Source organism: Canis lupus, chromosome 15, assembly GCF_003254725.2.
Source record: "Canis lupus dingo isolate Sandy chromosome 15, ASM325472v2, whole genome shotgun sequence".
NCBI lineage: Eukaryota > Metazoa > Chordata > Mammalia > Carnivora > Canidae > Canis > Canis lupus.
In genome coordinates this window covers 60018875-60044416 of record NC_064257.1, presented here as the reverse complement: position 1 = coordinate 60044416, position 25542 = coordinate 60018875, and the positions used below count along the sequence as shown (strand labels likewise).

The following is a 25542-nucleotide window of genomic DNA, read 5'->3' as shown; positions in this document are numbered from 1 at the left end:
TCCATTTAATTAAATGCCCAGGGCTGTATGAAAGATTGGGACAGCGATATCTCCTTCCCAGTGCAGTTATCTAGGGCAGGCCTTAGACTGAATTGCTCTTATGTCTCACTATCCTAGGGATGACTTAGAGTTAGAAGAGTAAATGCGAGTTGCCTATTATATATCTATGTGGAGATATAGATGTAGGCAGTTGGAGATGAGCAGGAAGTTGGACAGGTGAGTCTGAGATTCAGAAGAGAGATCAGACAAGGAGTTATAAACTCAGAAGCCTTCATCCTATTGGTTATTCTTAAACCCACAGAACCAGAAGAACTCATCCAATAAGTAAGTATAAACAGAGAAGAGAAAAAATTAAGAGGTAATTCCTGGGACACTTCAACTTTTAGAGAATTCAGCCCAAAGACTTACAATGGTTAATGGAGATGGGGCTAACATAGAGGGAGACACAATGAAGAATAATTACTTTTATTGATGTGTGATGCAAGAACTCACTGAACCACAGTTGGCAAGCACAGGTCATACTCTCTGGATGTAGAAAAAAGAAAACAATAGTTATAAGAGCATTGAAATTATTTAAAAGGCAAACTGTCTCTACTGGCAGGTGTGACTAGGCTGGTTTCTCGATGTTGATACGTGGCTTCTTTGGGCTGATGTGGGTGCAAATACTTTATAAAAATCAGCTTTCTTAATGGCTGTGCCTGAAATGAGAACCAACATACTTTGGTTTGGGGGGGGGGAAGTTGTGACAAATGCTTATTAAATAAGTTCATGAACATATATGGGTTCTGCTGTACAACTTTATGCAAGTGAACAGTCTACATGACAAGGGGGTGATGACTATATTGGGTTCCACATGGCTCACCCAGTGGAGGTCAACGTTAAGGGAAGTCATGTACTAAGCTCCAAAAATAGAGCCTTTACTGCTGTAAAGTAGCAAGATGGTTATAACTAGGTGAAACATGGATATTATTTTTCTTGGTACACACTATTTTCTATGTGAAGGTCACATGGCTCACAGTCCTTCTTGTCTTTAAACTCTTTTTTTAAAAAGATCTTATTTATTTATTCATGATAGACATGGGGGGGCGTGGGGCAGAGACCCAGGCAGAGGGAGAAGCAGGCTCCATGCAGGGAGCCTGACGTGGGACTGGATCCCGGGATCCCAAGATCATGACCTGGGCCAAAGGCAGCGCTAAACTGCTGAGCCACCCAAGGATCCCCCTTGTCTCTAAACTCGTATCATCTGCTACTTCTGTGAACTTCAGGTTGATAACCCCACTGTTCACTCATTAAACATTCTTTAACATCAATGAAATATATATATGTTATATATATATATGTATTTTATTATATAATATATATTATAAGTTTTAATTATTTGCATGTTCTTTAAATCTGCAATTTGTTCACTGCATTGTCAACAAGCTGTAGAGTGACATAGCTGGGTGTCGTCAATATTATTAGTGTCAATGAGTATCTGCTGATTGAATGAATGAATGAAACAATGAATATTGAATAAATTCAGCTGAATAAATGCTGGACTTAGGGCAGAAACTGAGTTGCCACAGTTAATTAGGGCCCTAATGAATCACTTCACTCATTCATATCTATTTCATCCATAAAAATGTAAAATTCAAGAGGTACCTCTTAGATCTGTTTTTTAATAATACCCTGATTGCTCATGCTAATGTATTTCTCAATACAGCATTACTTTTAAAATACTGATTTGATAAAATGTGTAATTTTATGCCATGAAAGTGAAGTGATATCTTAAAAGTTAAAGACACGTGATTGCTCATATTTCTCATCCTTTTTTAAAATTTCAAATTAGAAGATCATTGGAAGCCATGAAAAATGAAATGATGCACTCTAACCACGATAGTTTAAAAAAAGTGAAAACAGGTATTAACTAGATAAAAGCTAAGATATTTACATAAATTGGCTCATTAAATTCTTCTAATAAAGGTACTTAATGATGAGTATTATTATTATTTTTATTTTACAGTTTCAAAAACAGGCACAGAGAAGATAAATAAGTTTCCCAGGATCACACAGCTAATCAGCACATGATGGAACCAGGACTCTCCCTCTTTAGGATTTCTGACTTGAGAGTCTATGCCCTTAAATGTTGTTCTGTACTGCTTCACAATCACAGGCTGTGCAAGGGTAGAGGATTTATTTTTAAATTAATTTCCTAAAGCACTTATTGAATGGAAAATGCATTATTATCACTTAAATTCTCATTGTTTATCTTACCAGACTTTGTTTTCTTCTTTGGTGCCACTCTTTTAGTCACGCATTTTTTATTACTTGAAACATAAACTTCTCACTAAAACGAGTAAGTCAGTGATTATAATGTTACACCACTTAGGACATTTTTTTCCAGAGACATTATAAATTAACATGTCTTATTAACTTAAAACCTTTATTCTTCTGTAGCCATTTGCCTTGAAGAGAAGATCTGCTAACTTACTGATTTAGAATAAGCATTGGCAGGAGCTCTCTAGATCTCAAATAGTTCCTAGACCCAAGGTTGCTGCTTGGCAACCAACTCAAACTTTGGCACTTCAGGCACGTTTTGGTTTTGGGATGATGCTCTCTCTCTTGCACGTCGCTGCACTCTAGCCCTCCAAGCTGCAGCAAATCCCTAAGGGACAGTGTTGAGAGTGGAGCTGACCCAGGACAAGCAGGTCTACACCACTGCAAGACAAACAATATGTCCTTCGGATTTCATATACAAAGGGAGCATATTCATAATCCTTGAACATGACAAATTCCAAATATATGTTTATAAGTTAAGATTATGCCTGCATTTATAATAGAAATAAAGGATTTTTTTTTTTTTGGTTTTACAGGTTGCCTGATTGTAAGTTGACTTTAATTTAATTCTGTCTGACATCTTAGAACAATCAATATTATCATCTAGAGGGCTGTGAAATCACTTTTTCATATTACCACAAAGGCAATTTGCAAGTTACTCCGTACAAATAAATTGAACATCTTGTACTCTGAAACAAATTTAAAAAATAGGAATAAAGCCAGATAATTATATCCATTTAATGCTTGTTTTGTTTTTTTTTTTTTCATAAACTGAATCACATCAACCAGATTTATAGGCCTCCTAGAACCTGCCACTAAGTAAAGAACTATCATAAAATTTCAATTTTGTTCTTTCAAAAAAACTAATTACATAAGCACATGAATCCTTCTAGTGATAAATAATAATATACTAACAATGTTTTATTTTGAATCACTAATATTTTGATGACAGCCCCTATCGATCTTCTTATGTTCTTTATAAAATTTCTGTACTTTATATGTTTTATGTTTTTCAAAAATTTTAGAAACTAAATTGTTCCCCGGACTATCTTCTAGTACATGAAGATCTAGGAAGTGTTGATTTTTATTCATCCCATAGAGTGTGGTTGAAAATTCATTAATTGTTTTGAATCTGCTTGCGGTCAAAGGTCTTAATGCTTTTTGAACTTCTGATATTGAAGTAGAGAATTTTTGGCAGATATGCCACCCTTATTTGATTATATTTTATCCCTAGAGATTATTTCTATTATGGGAAATTCAAATGTCTTTATTAAGTAGTCATTAATTCATGTTCCTTCTGTGCACATTTATGCATATCTTGGATCTCAGTGATTCCCACCAAGAATTAACGTTTAGCCCCTTCAGATTTTTGCATCTCAGTGGTAGAAATCGTGTAAACACTTTATAAACTCAAAGCCTAAATATATAAAATCTAATACCTTTTCTGATGGAGAGTAAACTAGCAGTATTAGTTTACGATATTAGAATTCCAGGTAGCATATTTAGTGGCTATCAGACCACTATTCTTTCTATCTCTTTTAAAATTTTCAGCTCATTATCCTAAGTCAAAGTGCAATTGCTTCTGGTTAACCCAGTACCACTAAACATTCATAAATAGCGTTATCACATGGAGAAGTTGGCAATATTGTATATGAAATCCAAAATATAGTATACTATGACCAAAATCAGCCCAATGTTGATTTTTATTTATGACTTTATAATTTAGCCACATTTTAAAAACAAGTATGGATTTTATTTTTTCCATTATAAATGTATGAAATAAAGGCATATTTTATTATTTGTTAGTGAAACATCATTTACATTACTATCATATATTTATTGTCTATTATTCTCAAGAATACTTATGCTGCTGTCTAAAACAAACAGAATTGTTAGTAGTTCTCTTTAATTTATTAAGTATCTGTGATGTTCCATGCAGGTATTGGATTTGATTTAAATAGAATAAAAATGCAACTGGAAATATAGTCCCTTCCCTTGAGTAACACGTTATCAAGTAATGATAGTATAATAATGTATATAAACTTACTCCCAGGTCAATTTCATTAGTAATTGCTATTTATGTACAATGAGTCTCCAAAATTTTTATGAAAGAAGTTTGAAGACAATAATATAGTAAGAACCTGGGGCTATGGGAGTTTTATGTAAGTTGAGTTTATATAGCAAGCAAATATTTACTTACATTCTATGTTTTGGGATGACTTCTGTGTGGTAGAGAATCAGGGAGGTCATGGGAATCCAGTGGCTAAAACTTTTCATTTTAGAGCCACTTTATAATATTCTTTATTGAAACACATTCCAGAAATCCTACTCAATCTAGTACTTAATATTGCTAATTGTTAAAAATCCAGTGAAAGAATAACATGAGACACTGAGAAGTAGTGACTGGTCTGAGGAAGTCACATAGCCAGTGAGTATGAGCTGACCTAGAATTTGAAAAGAGATCTGACTGCAAGTTCATTCTAATGCTTGTTGATGATGACATATTTACTAGTTGATATCTTTTTGATAGTCAAAAATCACTTCTCCCCATCTCTTTATAGTATACATATTTCCACATAGCTGTCCTTTACAATATGCCAACTTGTTAAGACTTTTCTAGAAGTGACCAAGGCCCACTGAGGCTTAGTTTTGAGTGCTATGAAGATGAGAAACAGAAGCGGACATCCTGTTCCACATTGGCCTTACCCTTACTCTATGAGACAGAGTCTCATACCTCTACCACTATCCGTAAGAGAGATTTGAAGGGATGGTGTTATGTTTATGAGAAAATGTTTCACAACGTATTTCGGAAACTAATTTTTCACATTTTCAAGAAATGGATTCAGAACTTCTATTTCTAACAAATTCTGCCTCTTAGGTAATGAAATACAGGCTACATGAAAATAAGATTTAAAGTTTATGTAAAATGTAAAATTAATTATGATATGATTTGTTTAGCCCATTATGTTCCATGCTAAACGATTTATCCCCACTTTCTAATTTAATTCTCACTATTATCAACATTCTACAGGTGCTTCCACAGAAATTGAGCAAATAAGTATTTTGCCCGAGTAGCATCTTAAATGGTGTAGTTTGAATTTGAGTCCAATCATTCTGGTAAATTTACCATTTATTAGCTATAATACTATATTAAGTAATAACTCTCCAGTGTCATTCCTCATCATTTCCTCTTGGATCCAAGAGACTGCATATGTGGAAAAATTAATTTCATTTTACTATGGCCTTTTGTGAGGTCACCTATTTTCCTACCCTCTATCATTTGTCTAATCATGGACAAGAATCTTGAAATAATTGTCTGAAGTGTGAGTTCAGTTTTTTTTTTTTTGGTTTGGTTTTGTTGTAAAAAATAGCTTAAGGAAGGATTACTCTCTATAACAATGGAGAAAGACTGAGAAAGATAGAGGGAGATAGATTATGTTAAAACTGTTGTAATAATTTAGAAACAATCCAGCTGTGATGTTTTCCTGCATGCATGAGATTTGCATGTGTGCTATGATTGACTCTCAGGCTTTCTTCTTAAAAGAGCTCCATGGAATGTTGCCTTAAGAATTTGTAACTCCAGGGGAACCTGGGTAGCTCCATCGGTTAAGTGTCTACCTTTGGCTTAGGTCATGATCCTGGGGTCCTGGGATAGAACCCCTCATCAGGCTCCCTGCTCAGCACAAAGTCTGCTTCTCCCTCTCCCTCTGCTCCCTGCCCCCAGCCCCACTTGTGCGCTCTCTCTCTCTCTCACTGTCAAATAAATAACTAACATTAAAAAAAAAAAAAAGAATTTGTAACTCCAGACTCCCTGCTAGGCCAATACTATCATATAATGAGAAATTTGTCAAAAGTTGCCATAAATAAAGGACAGTGAGGGGAAAGGCCTGAAATTTGGACATAGTACCTTTCCCGATACCATGCTCCTATCCACATCTAGCTCGTTGTGCCTATTTATCCAACTAGGAAAATCTCATGTGTCTTCAGTGATTTTATAAAACCAAAATTTACATACCCAAGGATAAATTTCATCACATTTCTTTATATGTTACTGACAGAAGGAAGGAGGGAGAAAGTTGAATAATGGAGTGGGGACAAGAATAGAAATCTGGCACAAGAATGGAACAGACTGGAAGTAGCACATCACATGTAAGGCTCTTCCACAAGTACAGAAGGAAGAATTACGAATCTTTGCATGGATCATAAACTTGCCTAAACACGTACTTGCATAAACGTGTATGTATGTGTGTGTGTGTGCCGTGAAGATTTTTAGAATTTTTAAATACTATTCCAGAATTTGGTAAAAAAAAAAAAAAAAAAAAAAAAAAACACCAGCCTGAATTTTCCCTGATATTGTCTTAAGAAATATATGGTCATTAAAGTGCTTTTAATGGAATGGAAGATGAAAAATGCTAATGAAAACACCCCACTGTGCAGCACGTTTTAGGTGGTTGGTCTCTAATATGGGGACTGTCTTACAAACATGTCCCCAATCTTAAATTAAAGCCTTAGAGAGAAGTGATTTAACTCTAATACAAAAAGTAGTTTGAAAACAACTTGATAGATTTTCTAGTAGCTGCTAACTGTGGTAGATAAAATATGACCATACCTCTAGAGCAACCTTCTAAGATCTTAATTTGATGAAAACTAAGCAAAAATTAATAATGATCATGATCATGATAAGGCTCTGCAAAGAACAATAAAAATGACCTATCTCCATCAAGGTACAGAGAGAAACAGATGACACTTCTAGATTGGATAATTTGGAGGGCATGACGAGCCTACTTACAGTGGGTGTGAGCAGAGCATATAGAGGATGCAAGGGGGAGTGCAGCCCTCCCTGGCTAGAAACAACAGGGGGTATTATTGCCACCCAGGGCTTGAACAGGCAGAGAGAAGGAGCATTTTTTCAACACGCAAAGACACCGTGGGTTTTGTGGAGAGGGCTGCCTGACAACCGCTGATTCCTGCTAAGGGACAGAGCTGCCTCTGGTGATGTTTCAAAGAGGGAATCACTACTCCGCCTCATTGTTCTCCATTCCTCTACTCTCCTACTGGCGGCCTGCTTTGGGGAGTGAGATCAGAAGCCAGAGAGCAAAGGGTCTGCTGGGATCCACCCAGGTGTGCCTCCCGGGCACAGATCTGTGTGAAGAGCAGGACATGGGTCTCCAGTGACAGACCGATGTCTAGCATCCCTGCGACTAGAACATCTGGAACTCAAATGAACATACGAAGTCTTTACTACTCTGAGATTCCAAGACACAAAAAAGACCAAAAATCGGGGGAAACGTGTAGCATTTCTGAGAAAAGCAGCCAGTGAATTAATAAGGCATGGGACTTTGTATATACTATCTTGCAAAAAAAAAAAAAAAAAAGACTTAAAAGGAGACTGGCAATAGATTTTTTTGAAAATATTAATTAAGAGTACTGTGATAGAAAGCATATGAACCAAAAAGAATCTTATACATGCATCAACAAAGAATACAAGAAGTTTTGTAAATTATGTGTATATTCTTAGAATACTAGGGGTGTGGTGAGCTTCCTGTTTTTAATGTGAACATAGTCACAGAGAACAGAATTGTGAGAACCAGTAAAAGTGCTCGTATTTCACTCTGATAAAGAGTCAAATGTTGTACACGAAAGCTTGGGCTGACCTTACTCTATTTACTGTAAAAACAAACCAACCAACCTAGCAGGAATCAGCTTTCCAAACAAGCCACTAGACCAAAACCCCTCCTCCTCCAGGTTAGCAGGCAGCCGGTGCCCCGTCTGTCCTTTCGTGCCTGCGAAGATGTGTAGACGAAGCCCTCGGGGCCTTGTCTCTGCTGCTCTGGCGTTGAGCCAATGATTATTTTACTGTATTATTTTTCTTTCCCTCCAAATAAGACTCCTCCATTTGAAACATTTGCAGCCCTGGAGTGTCTAGGAATTAAAGTTGCTAACTTGTTCAGAATGACCCGTCAGTCATCCACAGAGGCTCTTTCTTTTGGAAGTGTGCACACTAAGAGGGTGTTTTTGCATGACTTTTTTAGGGAGGGTTGGGAGGGTTTCATCACATGATTTTTATACTCTTCATTTACTAGCCAGTACCATTGTTTGGACTGTCTGAATAAGTTTAAGGCTCTTATTTAGTATGATACTTAGCATGATCAGTAAGTTTTTCCATTAAATTTGGTATTTGGGAATATGTTTATTTTTAAGGAAATTAAGAGTATTTTCAGTAAATTCTGTATAGTGCAAAATTTAATAATAAATGTGACTGCTGGGGCACCTGGGGGGCTCAGTAGTTGAGTGTCTGCCTTCGGCTCAGGGAGTGACCTTGAGGTCCTGGGTTCGAGTCTCGCATCAGGCTCCCCCCAGGGAGCCTGCTTCTCCCTCTGCCTGTGTCTCTGCCTCTCTGTGTCTCTCACGAATAAATAAATCAAATCTCACTTGATGGGATGAGCACTGAGTGTTATACTATATGTTGGCAAATTGAATTTAAATAAAATATTAAATAAATAAATAAAATCTTGATAAATCAATAAGTAAAGAAATGTGACTGCTGACCTATAAATGTCCTTTTCACTAACCTTCCTATAATTCCAGCAAATCCAGGCTTCATAATCCTACTAGTTCTAGTTATATTTGTATGACATCTTACAGTAGATTAGGGACAAGATTTTTCAAAGTGTATTTTATTTGCTTCTACTAGTTTTGAAAAGGTGACCACCCATTCACGTATTCTTATGCCTATTTTGCAAATTCAGCAAGCCAAGGCCGGAGAACACAGATGATCTTCTTATGGTCACATGGTTAGCAATGAAGCTCTAATCCAAATGTCATAACCACACATCCTGGGAGTTTTTATTCTCACCAATCCTACTTGACTCAATAATTAATTTGGTACCTTTAGGTTCCATATACTGTACTGTCTTGGGGAATATAAACATACTTTCCTTGCAGCCCTTTTGATCACACACACACCCACACACACACGCCTTTCTCCCTTTATGATATGTAATCTTTGATGAGTAAGACCAACTTTACCATTTTTGTTTCTTTAATTTTCTTAATGTGATATTTTATTTTATTTTAAGATTTTATTTATTTATTCATGAGAAACACACACACAGAGAGAGAGAGAGAGAGAGAGAGAGAGAGAGAGAGAGAGAGGCAGAGACACAGGCAGAGGGAGAAGCAGGCTCCAGGCAGGGAGCCCGATGTGGGACTTGATCCCGGGTCTCCAGGATCATGCCCTGGACCAAAGGCAGGCGCTAAACTGCTGCGCCACCCAGGGATCCCCTTAATGTGATATTTTATTTTTAAAAACTATGAAAAACAAGTAAAACTATAACACCCAAAGATGTTTAAAGAAAAAGCTAGACTATCCCCATAGGCCTCTCTGCTTCCTGTGATCCTACCAACCCGAGGGACTGAAGGTAATCTCTGTGAATAGATGGTGTGGTATTAGCCAATATTGGATGAGCATATTCTTGCTCAGTCAAAAATATAAATGTAGATGCACAAATATATCTAGATATTATTCTTTACACATTCTTCTCTACACATTATTCTTTAACTCTTTTTATTTTTCACCTAAATGATCATGGATATTATCACTTACCAATGTGTAGAGCTATAACTTCACATTTGCATTATAATTTCTGTGTGCACATCACATCCATATATAATTTTACATAAATGGGGATCCAAGATGCTCTTTTTCTTTTTAAGGACTCTTTTTCCCCCTTGTCTCATTTCTCCTCTTTCACTGGACTCTCCTCCTTCCCCCTTTCTCTCCCCCCAAGAAACTCATGTTAACACAGTCGCGAGTATCCTTCCATGACTCTTTCTGTGCTCATAGAGACACACACAAATACACGTCTACACATGACTATGTGCACACATAGATGCTCATAGAAGTTCTGTCCTTATATATTTTTCAAACAATCACATGATACCACTTCTCGTTTTACTCTCCTGCACTCAGTCTCCTTGTGTGAAAACCTCTTTGGTCAAATGGCAGAGAGCTAATCTCTTCTATTTCATAACTGCACAATGTTCCAAAATGTGGCCGTACTGTAACGTATGTCATCATTTCTCTATTGATGAGTATTGTTTACCCCATTAGTCAGGAGGGAGAAATCGGGCTTTTGTTTCAACCTAGAGAAATCAGACTTTTGTAAAGATCTGTTGCCTTGTCTGGGCGAACAAAGAAAAGAAACTGGAATTATTTAAAGCTTGAGAAAGAGACCCACAGAATTGAAACTCCTGCTCCTAAGGAAGGAAGGAGCCAGCAGGCTGGTGCTGGTGTCTACGACAGGTGGAGTCTGTGTGTGGGGTTGGTAGAAACACCGTGTCATGTACTCAGCAACCGCTGCAGGAGGCACTGCGGCTTCCTGGGGGAGAAGCGTTTCTAGGATGATCTTCGCACAAGGAGCAGATGCCATTGTCCTTCGCCAGCCTTCTGCTTGGCCTCGTTGGTTCCCCCTCTGAATGGAGCTGCCGAGGGAGCTGGGGGACCAAACAGAAATGTGGTTTGCAGAGCCCCGGCCTCAGAGTGCAAATTAGGAGAGTGGATTGAAAGCTTTGAGAACACCAGCCTAACAACTGGCACATCTTTACTGTCAAGACTTTTGTGGGATTTTTTTTTTTTTTTCAGTTAAGAAGGGTGCTGTAATAAGTGTCCTAATTCTCATATTCTTATGAACCAGTGCTTTTATTTTTCTGGGATAGATTCCCAGATGGCAGATTAGTGCATAAAGTGATATTTTTAATTTTAACAGATGTTGCCAGATGTTTTTTTTTAAATAATACTGCAAAAATGCACACTTCTACTGGCAATTTTTGAGAGTACTCTTTCTTCTTATCCCCACCAGCAACAGAGGGCTATCACTCTTTTCAATCTTTCCAGCATGATGGGTGTAAAGCAATGCGTTGTTTTTACTTTAATTAGCATTTTTTCTGACAGTTTGTGATTTTTAAGCATTTTATCATGTTTATTAACAATCTGTAGTCTCTTTTTGTGAATTTCTATCCCTATCTTTTACTTATTTTTTTTTTCTATTGGATTTCCTCTGTTGCATCTTTCATGAATGGACAAGAACTCTTTGCATATTACAGAAATTGAACTTTATCAATCTTCTATGTTGTGCTTTTTTACAACTTTATTATTTGTTTATTCACTTCAATTTTTTTCCAGACATAATATAATCAAATATCACAGCTGCTGGTTCTCATATTAGTTATATAGACTTTCCCTACCCCAACATTGAATTTATAATTTAGGCTTATTTCAAGTATTTTTTTATTGTTTACATTCAAGACTTTTTTCCCTCTGGAGTCTATGATTGTATATGCCATTTAGTATGAGTTTGATTTTTTTCTTCCATGTAGATAGTTGTGAGAAGTATTTATTATGTCAACTTTCTTTTCAATATTGACTTGAAATACCAATTTTACCATATGTGAAATTATTTTATGTGTCTGGATTTTCTGTTCTGGATTTCACTGGCCTTTTGTCTGATTCTTGTGCCAATGCCATGTCAACTTAATCAGTGACTTTTAATATGGGCTAAGCCTGGTAGAAGGAGATCTCCTTTTTTCATTATTTTCTTGGCTATTCTCAGGCATTTCTTTTTCTATATATGTTCCTTAAATTAATTTTATCTATCTCCTTTCTGCGTCACAAAGGAAGAAATAAACCCCATTGGAGATTAATTGGAACTACATTCTATTTAAATGCCAATTTGTGGTCAAGCGGTGCCTTCATTTGTTCAGATCATGCTCTCCTCAATAAGATTCTATAATTTATATTTTAATAAGATTTTATGATTTCTTTGTTAAGTTTATTCTTAAGTATTTTATGATTTTTGTTTTTATTATTACATTTCTGGTTATTTATTGCTAGAAGGGAAAAAGCTTTTGATCTTGCAGTATTTCCATTAGGATACACTAAACTGTCACAATAAATAAATCCAAAAAATGTGAGGGCTCCAAAGAAATACAAGTTTATTTATCTTCCATGACAATTTAGAATGTATGTTCTAAGTTGGAAGAGGGCTCCTCACCATGTGATCATTCAGGGACTCAGGAAGACTCAGCTCTGCTGTCTTTAATAATGCGGCTTCCTGGCTTGCTCTGAGAGTCACCATCTTAGCACCAAGCAATAGAAAAATAGCATGGAAGAAATTTTAGATTTATGGTACAGACAGGAAACTAACAGTTGTGAGCTCTGTTCACACCTCCCTGGAGGGAATTTAGTTAAGGCAACCTGTGATTGAAAGGCATATTGGGAGATAGAATGTGACTGGAAAGATGTATACCCAGATACCATTCTGTTCATACAGAAGAAGGGATGATGCATTTTAGGAAATTGAGTAGAATCTGCCATTGTGTAATTACCCTGTTTCTAGCCATTGTAGTAAAGACGCTACTTGTGATGAGTACTGGGTATTGGAAGTGATGAATCACTGATTTCTACTCCAGAAACCAGTATTGCACTATACGTTAACTCAAATTTTTTTAAAGTCTCATTAATTGTAGTAGTTTCTTGTTTAACTGAATACACTTGGAATTTCTATAGTATCAGTAAGAAAAGATTGTTTTGTTCCTTCTTTTCAATATTCTCTCCTACCAAATACTTTTATTGTCTTTATATTTGTTAGGAACTCTAGGATAGTTGAATACTAACAAAAGCAAACATCCGTAGCAGAACATCTTTAACATAGTTCTTGTATTTTACCATGTAGAAAAATTGAGGGCATTGATTTTAAAATATTGTCTTTATCACTTTAAGAGGTTTCCTCCAATTTTTATTTTACTTAAAGCTTGCATAGTAATAAGACTGCAGAGGTTGGTCAGATATTTTTTCAGCATCTAAGATCATAATGTTTGTCTCTTTCAATGTATTAATCTAATGAAATGTTTCCAGATTTCGTAATAAGAAATTATCTGTAATAAATCCTGTTTATTGTATTTCTTGTGTATTTTCTGTATACACCACTCATGTGTCAAAGTTACATGCTACTCTTTAGATACATGCTAATATGTTTAAAGAATTTTTGCATCCAAGTAAGACTCAAGCATACTTTTCTTTTCCTTCTTTCCTTCTTCTTGGGTACTGACTTAACACATTTGAAGCTCCATCTGTGCAAGATTAATAACATGAATTAGGGGACTGTATGTTTCTGTGGTCGAGAATAACGTAAAAAAAATTGAAACTCTGCGTTCTTAAAAGTAAGGTGAAACTCACTTGTGAAATCATCATGCCCTTATTCTTTTTAGGATATACAGACTTCCATTTACTTATATACTCTCTTGTTATTTAGTGTATCTATTGAAGTTTTCCTCTTCTTCAATAAATTCTGAGAACTTTTGCTTTGCTAGGATATGATTCATTTTTTCTAGGTTTTCAGATTTGTTGCAATGGTATTATATGTAGCATTCTATTATAATTTTTCTAATTTTTTCTGTGTCTTTGGTTATTTATCCTTTCTCGTCTTATCTATTTCTGCTTTTTGTTTTCCTTAATAAGTCTTACTAGAAATTCATCTATTTTCCTGCTGTAAGAAAATATTTCTTTATTCTTCTTATTTATTTCCATTTAATGAGTTTCAGCTTTTATATTTTATTATCTTCTTACTCTATTCTTTTATTGCGCTTCATTACTGTTTTCTTTAACAATGAAAACATTTACAGTTACAAATTTTTGTCAGGATATAGCTTTTGCAGTGTTCCCTATAGGTCTTAGTATAACATTTTTAAGAATTTCTGGCTATAATTTTTCAGACAGTTTTCATTTCGTTGAACCAAGCATTATCTAAAAATGTGTTAATTAGTGGTGATTAAATTTATTAATCACATTTCAAGTTTCTATTTCTAATTTTACTGTCTCAATAGCAAAAGAAAAATCTCTACTTGAAGTTTTTTGTTAAGGTATTATTTGAGGGTAAGTCAATTTTAAACGTTTCATTGAGTTAAAAACAGCACTTTTCATTTAGTGGACATGAATTTCTCTTACATATCTATTAATCAAGTCTTATTGCAGTATTCAGTTTCTCTGTGTTTTGTTTATAAGCCACATTGCTTTCAAAGACTTTTCTTCTTACATCTTTTAATTACCTTAGCAAAAATAATTCCATTTTCTGCTTAGAATTCTTCAAAACTGCCTCATTTCTTTTTCTTCTTTCAAATATTCTTGACTTTTACCCTGGACTGGGAGGGGGGGGCGATGAGGGTGGTCAAGGAAAATAACTAAAGAATAGCATTTTATCAGTGAAGTGTGTGGATCTTTTTCTGGTTTCTTCACTCAGGAATAGTTATTTTCCTTTAGTTTACATAAAAAATCTCCTTCAAATTTCCTTACTGCCCTCTTCTGATCAATGATATAATATACAGAGTATTCATGTGTAGATACACACACGTCCAGCCATATTGTATATTCTTTGACACAGAGCATTGCGTTTAAAAGGAACTATGTCGTTTTCCTTAGATTAGAACATTAAAAATATGTTAAAATAATTTAGTAATGATTTTCTCATTTGATAATCATTTTTCCTCTCTGGTAATAAAAATCCAACCATGTTTTGTAAGATCATATTCTAAAAACAACTATTATTATACAAATAATAATCTCAAAACAAAACTATCAGATACATTTATATCAAACAAAAATTAGAAACTTCTTTAAAATATTAAAAAGCACTTATGATATTAGAAGTCTGTCCATCTTCATACTGTGAATGAACTTCTAAAATCAATCTACTGAGATAGCTGCTCAACTTTACTGTGTGATGAGCCCATACTTTTCATGCAAACTTGTCTGAAACTCTCGTTGGTTCCAACTTTTCGTGACCTACGGGGTCACCACAGTTTGGGTACCAGTAACTTATGTTAGATTCTAAGACAGCGTCTATTTAATGGAAGGTAAAGAATTTAAACTGACCATAACGAGGTATGACAACCATATTTGACTAATCTACAAAGAAGAATATGTCATTGCAATAGTAATGGGACAAGCACCCAATTAATTAGTAGCAAATTCGACAGATTGCTTTGGAAGTTTTCCAAGAGAAAAGTGTTTCTGGTGCTTTGCTTCAAAGAGCAGGGCAAGCCAAACTTCCTTAACCCCCTTGGGTAGAGAGAAATTTGATTTTTTTCATTCTTAAATTTAAAATGCCGGCGCCTTCTCCACAATAGAGACAGAATTACAGGACAGAGAAACTAGGATGTTTATGCTTAAATGATGAGTCTAGTAGCCTGTGATGATCGGCCTGATTTTTGAGGGTGCTTCTTGGGTGCTCCCGCTCCCTGTGAATACTAATGGGAATGTTATAACCGTGCAAACTATAAAATGTCTTCATGTACAGCTCATTTGAGTCTCCCAACCACCCCCAAGATGTCACCTCCTTTGTGTCACAGTGAGGAAAGCCCTGGATTGTCTAACAGTGTGCTCTTGCCAGAGCCAGTGCATTACCAAAGGGCAAGTTGCAAGTCAGGCCAGCACAGCAATGGTGTGTACCCTCCGTCCCCTCTGTTAACCGGAATAGAAGCAACAGGGAACTCAGCCATGGCAAAAAAAAAAAAAAAAAAGTAAGCTTTGCCTTCGTTCCTTTATTTCTTGCAATGCCTGGTCTTGTAGTAGGAGAAAATAGAACCACGGGATTTCAGGTTAAAAGATCTCCTGAAGTACTAAGAAGAAAATGCCTTCTCCCCATTAGATGGGACGTTGCTCATGAAGAGAATGGGAATTATCTGCTCATGAGAACCTCCTGCTGAACTCACAATTGTGGAGGGAACCTGACCCTCCTGGTTTTTATCTGAAAATGCCACAAAGTCCTATTTGGTTTGAAAAATTCAGTAATCTGATGCCATATTCAATTTGTATAGCACTTCTGGGTTCTCGCTGAAACACCTTTCAATTCTAGTTCCTTAATTGTGTTTTTAAATACCACGTAAATATAGAATACACAATGGAACAACCACCACAACAAAATTGCCCCCAGCCTATTACACTATGTGACTTATTTACCTCTGCTCACACAATAGTGTGTCAAAATCCCAAATTTCACTCAGCGGGGAAGATGGATTGGTTTTGTTTTCTGGTCTCTAGAAGAGGAGTTGAGATGTCAGGAGAAAAGTCCTTCTCTCCATCACCAGAGGAAGCTAATCAAGGCAAAATGTCTGCTGGCAGCATGTTCATTAATCTCCAGCTGGATCACGGGCCTGTTAGGAGGTGTAACTAATCGTGTCGCTGTGACTCATCTTGGTCTGTAATAACACGCTCCACAGTGACATCAGTGGTCGTATGAGATGGATGTCACACGTAAGGGAAAAAATACTGTTCTGCTGAAATATCTGCAAGCCTGTGCATGACACGGTGACAATTTGCAGTAAATGCAGCTACTGTGTCTCCACAATAACATTTGCCATATCCTGTCATCACTGTGTTTCTGGAACCTTCTGGAGCCATCATCGTGGGGCAGTTTCAGACCTGCAGGTTGTTAGATCAGCTTAGTTCTCAAAAATGACCCGTGTCAAGATGCACTGGGGTTGTCTACGCAGGTCTACTTGGGCGCTGAGTCCAGATGCTCAGAAAATTCTTAAAAAGACTCCTAAAGCATCAATTCAGACTCTTCACAAACTTTTGGTTTCTAGACCAGGTTCTTTCAAAATTTTCTCTGCAGAAGGAAAGGTCTACCGTGATTTTCTTGGTACGTGTAAAATGCATGATTCGCATACATTTGGATTTGTGACTCAATTATTCACTAGCAGATAATCGGCCAAGTAGAAGGAATAACCAGACTGGACCAGACAGGAGGCCTCAGGTGGCCCCGGCTTGGGCATGAGCACTGCCACTGCTGGGAAAAGACTGCCTCTGGGCTTTGAAGAGGGGGCTCCACTCTTGAAGGTCTCTTTCTACCTTAAAGTTGTATGGCTTTAAAAAAAAAAAAACTAGCAGTTCCTAAGCTTTTTTTTTTTCATGCTTTTCTACTAAATTGGAAATCCTTTAAAGGGACCAGGACTAAGGGTACAATTTTTTTAAAACGTATTTTTAAGTTTTAGGTGTTAAAATCATTGTTGAATGTTTTTGATTTAAACAACGGAGTGTTTTAAATTTAAAAATGTCTTTATATTTTAGAAGCAAATGAACATCAAAGACGAATAACAAGTATTTTAAAAGAGCAGGAGTTAGGTGTATGCACCATGTACCTGGTATACAGTAATTACTGACACTAGAAACAGAATTTACTCAGAATTTCCTGGCAGCAAAAGCGAAAGAGGAAATAATGGACTTAAATCCATTTTGTAATTCATTTCAAAGGAACCACATTTATTTTTCTAGAGAAGTGAGCATTTCCTGGTAATAAATACTCCTAGCCTGATATATATACCCTCATGCTCATTGAAACATTTTCACAAGGACAATGATATGTACTAGAGAAATAAAATTTGGTGAGACAAAAGCCATTGTGTAAGCAATTTGTGTATCTTTTTTTAAAATTTTTTTGGCAATTTGTGTATCTATCAGTTGACTAGCATTTACACGTTGACCTGCGCTGTGCTTTCTAGTCTCTGCAGTAAAGACTATTGCTATATTTATAATCAATGTCTCTAATTTTATTTTTCAGAATGACAAATCCCCAGGGCGATCAGCAAGTCGATCAAGTAATATTTCAAAAGTAGGTAAACTATATTTATTTGTTTATTGATTTTCATATTTTATGAGTTCAAGTAAAAAGCTTACAATGTTTAACCTCTAATTGTTATCTGTGAGCAGTACACAAATATCACTTGTTTTTTTTTTCAAATATGACTTGTTAATGGTTTTAACTGTGATAAAAAGACACGATATCACACAACTAAAGTAGTTATTTTTCCTTGTCAGTATTTTGTGCAAAAGACAATTTGTTACTTTCAGAGTGTTGGGCAAAGTATGTTTTTTTTTTTTCCCCCTCTTATTTCAAGGATCATGGAGCTGTCACACACCCAACTTGAAACTGTATCAACATTCATGGTACAATTTCCATGAATTCAGTTTTTCTACAGGTTTGGGCTCATCTATGCTCATATTCACCAGGATGAGTTTTATAAATAAGACATTAGTTTAGTCTTATTTGTTTTATAGAGTCAATGGATGAAAAAACAAAATACTTCCTGGACTATCTATAAATCTAAGCAAAACAGCAGAGTATTGAAAAGATTATGGCATGGCAGGGAAACTCTGGATTTTTTTTTTTTTTTTTTTTTTGCCTAGAAAACAAAAAATTAAGGGCTATTCTCTAAAATGAGATACAATGCAATGTACAGACTTTGTGTTTGGGGAGTGAGAAGTCATTTAGAGCCATTTATCAAACTGGAAAATTATGATTTCCAAAAACATAATTCAGACAGAGATGGATTTACCGTGAATAGGACTTGCCCTACAGGGCCACCCACTTGCCAGCACCCCCCACAGCCCTGAGCTTAATTTTGTGTATGTGAATTTTATATTATTTTATTTCAGGAGAGCCAGCCCCCCAAATAGTTGTCAAGTCTAGGCACCACGGTACCCAAATCCACTTCCAATTTAGGGAAGTGTTTTATTTTCAGAAAAAAAGAACTTCATTACTCCTTGAAAAATAGCCATGGCCAAAGGGTCAGCATTTTCTGCAGCTCGTTTCCCGAGGCCAGTTCTTAGGAGTCAATGCCAAGATGGTCAGGTGACTCCTGCAGACACACTCGGCTGCTCACAGGGGTGCAACCCTACACTTCGGGAACTCTCGCATGTTCAGTAAGAGCACGTATGCGTGTCTGTTGCCCTGCGAGACCACAGCTGTGTTATGATGCTGTGCACCATACAAGCATCCTTAGAAGGATAGTCCAGAACAACAGGCAACAGTCCAGGCAACGATGCTGGGGACAAGACGTGGGACTGAACATCTATAGCTCCATCCAGATCTGAGGACCTTCCCAGCCGTCTGAGAGCCAGTGTGGGCTGCTACTAATTCTGAAGAAAAAAGAGGATCTGGGTGTCTGTTGCTGTGCTGTCACTTCTTTCTTACATGTGTGTGACCATGAAACATTCCCTTAGCCTCCCTGAGACACAGCTGTCTCCTCTGCGACTTGAGGGTGACCGTGTTAGTCCCCTGAAGGCTCCCATAAGCAGCCGTCGGTTAGAATAGTACCTTTCAAATGTCTGTCCTCTTGGTCACCTTGTGAAGAGCCTTGGCTGCAGCTGCACAACACCAGCATCTCTCTGAACTGGAATGTTCACGGTGACCTGGAACCTTGTCAACATACTGGCCAATCCTTTGTCCTGCCAAATGTCGTCTCATGATCCAGAGGTAGGGTCATCGTGCATTCCCGAGCTGCTGTTTGCATCTGACGTAATGCAGCTTGTTTATAACTTTGAACCTTTTAACGTTTTCTTTGAGAAATAAAAAAAAGTCAGGAGTGTAGTTTCCCTTCTGTGAATTCGTCCCGGCTCTAATATGTATTAATTGCATCGCTGTGTGGGAGACGATTAATGACAAAAATGCATTATATTGAGGGAAATGAAAGGCTCTCTTCATAAATAGTCTAATTGCACCAGAGCAAAAACTCAACTATCAGACACCCGTAGAGATAAAAAGATTGCTCTGTGCATGTTTATTTTTTAAGCCAATATAACTTTCCTTTTTGTCCATGTTCAGAATGACAGTCACAAATTCTAAATACATTGTTGAGTCCTCACTACTTTTTCACAAATTATTAAGTGATAAACTTTGCATTATGGCCAAACAACTTACCAAGTGTGAAATGGCAAAAACTAGCAATACTTGAGCCCTGTAACTTTTAAAGTGGTGGAGAAAAAAAAAAATATTAAAGCAGAGCAAGGATGTTTTTCCTCTCATTTTATCAAAATAATTTTTATGTCAAAAAAAAAAAAGACTGAGCTTTTCAAGGGGGTGATAATCAACTGAACAGAGTAATTAAGAGCATGGATTCCAAAGGAACTGCTTAGGAGGGTTATTTAACTTCCTTAATATTTTAGCTGTAAAAGAAGAATATATAATAGCATCTAGCTCTTGGAGTGGTGCTTAGAACACTGCCTGGCTCTGTGCAAGTATCAGCTATACTTATTATGGGACTCTTAATTATTTCTATCTCAGTCAACGGCACCAAATAGGTTCTCTGTAAATCTTTTTTGTAAACAAGTGAATTTGAGACACGAGTTACAATATATGCATTGTGTTTTGAGTGTGGTAAGAATAAATAATAGACTGGACAGGATTGAGTAAGATGTTAGAACATAGTAAAATAGGGGTGCCTGGGGGCTCAGTGGTTGAGCCTTTGGTTCAGGTCATGATCCCGGGGGCCTGGGATCGAGTCTCACGTCAGGCTCCCTGCATGGAGCCTGCTTCTCGCTCTGTCTGTGTCTCTGCCTCTTTGTGTCTCTCATGAATAAATACATAAATAAAATCTTTAACAGAAAAAAAAAACATAGTAAAATAGTGTTCTGACATAATTTTATTGAAAAAATACTGTACATTTCCATTTCCAAAAAAAGGGTGTGTAGGGGCACCTGAGTGGCTCATTCCGTTAAGCATCTGTCATGATCCTGGGGTCCCAGGATTGGACCCCACATAGGGCTCCCCCTTCAGTGGGAGTCTGCTCTTCCCTCTGACTCTCCCTCCTCTTGCTCTCTCTCTCACTCTCTCTCTCAAATAAATAAAATCTTTTTTTTTAAAGTGTGTACATGCATATACATATATATATTTAACAATAATAAATTATCTTAGGTCAGGAGGAGTATTACTCATGGTGGGCATCTTTCTTAATTTTTAACAAGTTTGTGTCATCCCCAATCCTTTGATACAGGAAAGTCCCAGATGCTACAGAGGATTCCATCCCCGGTGGGCTAGCAGAACTGTCCACCACACTACTGAGTCTGCTTTCCTTCCTGTTTCTTGCAGTTCTCTACTGAACCAGCAGACCTTTCTAATCATCAATATTTGTGAAATGCCTCCCATTAGTACTCCTATATTCTGTACTGGAAATGAGGACTCCCAGGTACTCAGTGAGCCTACAGTGATGGAGTTGAGATCCCACTTATATATGAATACAAACATATAAATTAATAAAGTAGAACTGATAACTCCCTGTGCAAAAATAGTTAACAGAGCAAGCCTGAGACTCTTATCTGAGAAAGGCCTGCTGGCCAGGTTTGCTCCTGGCTGGCATCTGGGAACTTGGGATTTCAGAAATGACTATATAATCCTAAATTATAAGAATAGTTCACTGTGCCTGAACTGTGAAAAAAAAAAATCTGGTTTATCCAAAATACTTGCCTTCCTTATGAAAGTCTGGAAATTGGGCATATGCTAAGCAATGGGTTACCCACATGATGAGCTTCCAGTGAAGACTTTGGGCACCGAATTTCTAATGAATTCCCCTGGTAGCTAGATAGTACTTCACATCTGTTGTCACAAGTTACTGCTGCAGGATTTAAATGTATCCTGTGTGATTCCACTGGGAGTAAATTTGGAATTTTGCTCCTGATTTCCTCTGGACCTCACCCCATGTGCCTTTTCTTTTTTTCCCTGATTTTGCTTTGTATTATGACCATGGTTATGACCATAAGCTCAGTCCTGTAGCTTCCTAGGAAATCACTGAAACTGAGTGTGGTCATGGGAACCCCTTCTACACTGGCTAAAAAGGTAAAGATGGAAGGGAGTTGAGAGAATGGTCACCTGTATTTGGTGAGGAGAGGATAGCATCAGAGATGATTGCTTAGAAGAATGGCATATACACAGAGCCTCAAAGAATGGGTGTGACTTGATCAACTGCCAAGAAAGTGTGTTTAAAGGGATATAAATTTAAGACATGGACATACAAGACAGACCTGTGACTCTTGCTTTTTTTCTTACTCGAATAGGATTTGTGTGCATTGGATATGTTAAAGTTGATGCAAAAGCTACAGAGAAACTACATAGGTTTAAAATAATGTATGTGAGATTTTCAAAATATCTTCAGTGTGAACACAGCAGCATTCATTTATCCACACTTACTTTTTTTGTTTGTTTTTTGAAAAGCTGCTTTTGATATTAATGCTGGTTACTGCTTTTTAACACATATATGGCTCCCAATAGGTTCCTCAAGATGTAAATTAGCCAAATTTGGCCTTTCTTTTATATCTTCTAGGGTGAGGAATCATTATATTCAACTAGCAACAGCATATTATGTATTTCACAGGGAAAATTTTTCAAAAGCAAACTGTCAAAAGGAAAGAAAGCCTTGTACTTTCAATTCAAATCAACATCTAGAATTTTCTTTTAAATAAAACACTTTTAGGCTTTTTGGTCTATGTGGGAAGCAGCTCACAAAATCTAATCTACTTATGAAAAGAAACTCAAAAGCCATCACCTTAGCAAAATATTTCAGATAGTTTCCATCACTTTCTCTTCAATTCCCTAGACTCCTTTTACTTGACAAAGGTTCATCGAAATTATTCTGTTGGTCTTTACCGAGAAATATCAGATATAAACTTAGGTGAAGATGGTATATGGTGTATGAAATAATATTCCTAAAGCTCCATCTTCTCTTGCCCATGTGCCCTAGTTTATTCTGCAGTAAATGAAGATGCATGGCAGAGTCAATACAATTTATTCAACAAACACTGTTTTATGGATATACTGTGTACAAACCATTACGTAAGTCATAGCATTTTAAATCGATCTTTTCTCTTGATCAAATACATACTGTGATTTTACCTGTGTGAATCTTTATTTCTCCATATTTTGCCAGATTTGCCTTTCCAGTAGTCCAACATATTCTCCAGCAAGGTCAAGGGGAAAGTGTTCCCTAAATGGAAAATATATTGGGAATTCTTTCAGCTGAACCTGAGCCAAGCATTTGCATCTCTGAACAGGTGTTTAATGTTCTGACTTATTGAGAGATCCATCTTGGTTTGCTCATGCAGGGGACCCATAAATCAGTCATAACCTCAGACTATAGACCTTTAGAGGGTAAGTTTGATAGGGAAAGTGGGATGTATGATTAGGAAACGACTAGAAATGAGGTAGACTAATTAGAGAACTGCAGCAGAGCCTGAGTCAGGGTCTATCCTGAGACCAAAGCTGAGTAAATGAGCGTGGCTTTAAATTTCATTGAATTGGTAAAGATAGTAGTAGAAGATTAAGAAAACCTGAAACTTTATATCCTGGGGCTTTTCCTCTGAATACACTCACTCCTTAGGTGATCTCATCTAGCCTCACGATTATATGGAATCAGTATGCCAACTAGTCTCAAAAAGAGATTTCTAATCCAGATTTATGCTGCAAATTCCAGACTCAAATATCCTACTTAAATTTTCCATGTCAGTGTAATAGAAATCTGTCTTAGGTCAGATTGCACAGAAACAGATCCTAAAATGGGATTTTTGTTTTGTTTTGTTTTGTTTTGTTTTGCAATATTTTACTATGGAGAAGCCATAGAAGCTTAGGAGAAGCCATCAAAGGAATGGGAAAAGCAGGACAGGGAAGAGGAGGAAGTCAAGAATAAGTTTTCCTGATCCTGCAAGGGGACCCTGCAGTGTAAAATGAGCTGAAAGTTGTTCCCACTTGAGCTATGGAAACAGGACCTTCATCTTCCCATATCAGCCATTCACTAGCTCAGGGTCTCCTAGAGAGAGAGAGAAACTTCTAGACACTTGGTGACTCTCTTCACATGCAGGTAAAGCTGTCTGCGAAGCCAAGGGCAATTCTCCAAAGAGAATCATGGTTTCAGGACTCTAGACACAAAACTACCCAGAAGCAGAGTGAGCCATGTACTGCAACAGTGAACGAGGCCAGGCTGGATTTTGGTGGCACCCTGGCAGCGTCTGTTATGGCGCATCAACTGCACCACTCAGATCCGTATGAACTCATTCCATCCTGTCCTGGATACTTACACATCATGAGTGGTCATAATTTCCAAGGAAACAATTGAAAAGCAGAGATTAGTAGAATAGGCTCTTGCTATTGCAATTGCCAAAGCCATGAGTGACTCATCATCCTCTCCTATCACTCATTCCAAATATCCTTCCTTCTTGGTGACCAGCTCTCTGAGGCTAGGTGGCTTGCTGGTGAAGTTCTCTGACCTCCAGTCTTAACTGCTATGCCCTTAAGAGGCTGCGGTTGCTGTAACCGAGCATTTGAAGTTAATCCAGGGTCTGGCTAAAAAAAAAGAAAAAAATTCCTGCAGTGGATTCCCCAAGTTTAAAATATGTCTTGCTTCCGCATTATGTAGCAGCAACCCTGCCTCTCCATAATGGACAGGTCCAGCTGTTGAGTGAATCGTTGCTCTACCTACCAGACAATAGAACTTGTGTTATCAAGTTCATGAGGGAGAGCTCCAGTCATGCGGTCAGCTGATGTCAATGGTCAGGCCTTTGGTCTTTTCTGGAGCCAAGGAAGATGCCAGGAGCTGCTTTCCATGAAGAGAACTCTACTACGGTAGTGTGGTCTTGATCTCGACACTAGGATTTTCACAGCAATTCTCCATTCAAGACTTGACTGAGAACCTGCTCTGTGTTTATATACCGTGGAACCTCTAATACTACGGGATTTGCAGCTTAGAACGACTCTGGCATCAAGGTTACTTATACTGAAGTCAAAAGTGCTGCAGAAACTCCTCTCATTTTTGACCCAACTCAGAACTGGTAGCCTCCGGAGTCATCTGATAAAAGATAGCATTGTTCCAAAGTGTGGTCTCTGCTGCCTCTAAAACCCCGAATCCTACCAAGCACTCGGGTCTTTCTTAGCGGTAAAGAGAGAGATAAAATTTGGCCTTCACTCTGAAGGGAATGTATTGACATGCACAACACAGTGGAACCCCTAAAATCTTCACTGATCAAGGCCAGCTCCCGACTGTCTGTGCTTTTTCTCCTGTGCTCTAGAACACACATGTCCTCATAAGGCCTTCGGGTTACTGGCCTTAACTGCTCTTTAGATCCGCTTAACGTGACATCATCACACAGTAAACTAATCTGATGTTTGACAATTGACCCTCAATGGTCACCTCCAGTCTATGTTGTGACAAATCCCTGGGGCAGGACCAAGAATGTCTACTGCTGTCCACACCAGGGGAATGGAAGCTGCCTCTGAGCCGGCTTTGATCCATTTATGATGACCAGTAAAAAGAACACATTTGGGGCCGGTAGCTTCATTCTGCTTGCCGGGCCTCACACCCCGTGGTGCTGGTCTGCAGCACAGTAGAGCGAGTGCCTGGGTACATTTG

At 37.4% G+C, this 25542-nt stretch overlaps 1 protein-coding gene across 3 annotated transcripts in view; it reads left to right on the top strand.

Moving 5' to 3' along the window:
* Positions 1–25542, top strand: part of MARCHF1 (membrane associated ring-CH-type finger 1) — a 794329-nt gene that overhangs the window by 625862 nt on the left and 142925 nt on the right. For all 3 annotated transcript variants that reach the window (XM_035699269.2, XM_025439444.3, XM_035699270.2), the window contains exon 4: positions 17934–17984. In XM_035699269.2, the coding sequence (XP_035555162.1) occupies positions 17934–17984 (51 nt within the window). The remainder of the gene's footprint in view (positions 1–17933; positions 17985–25542) is intronic.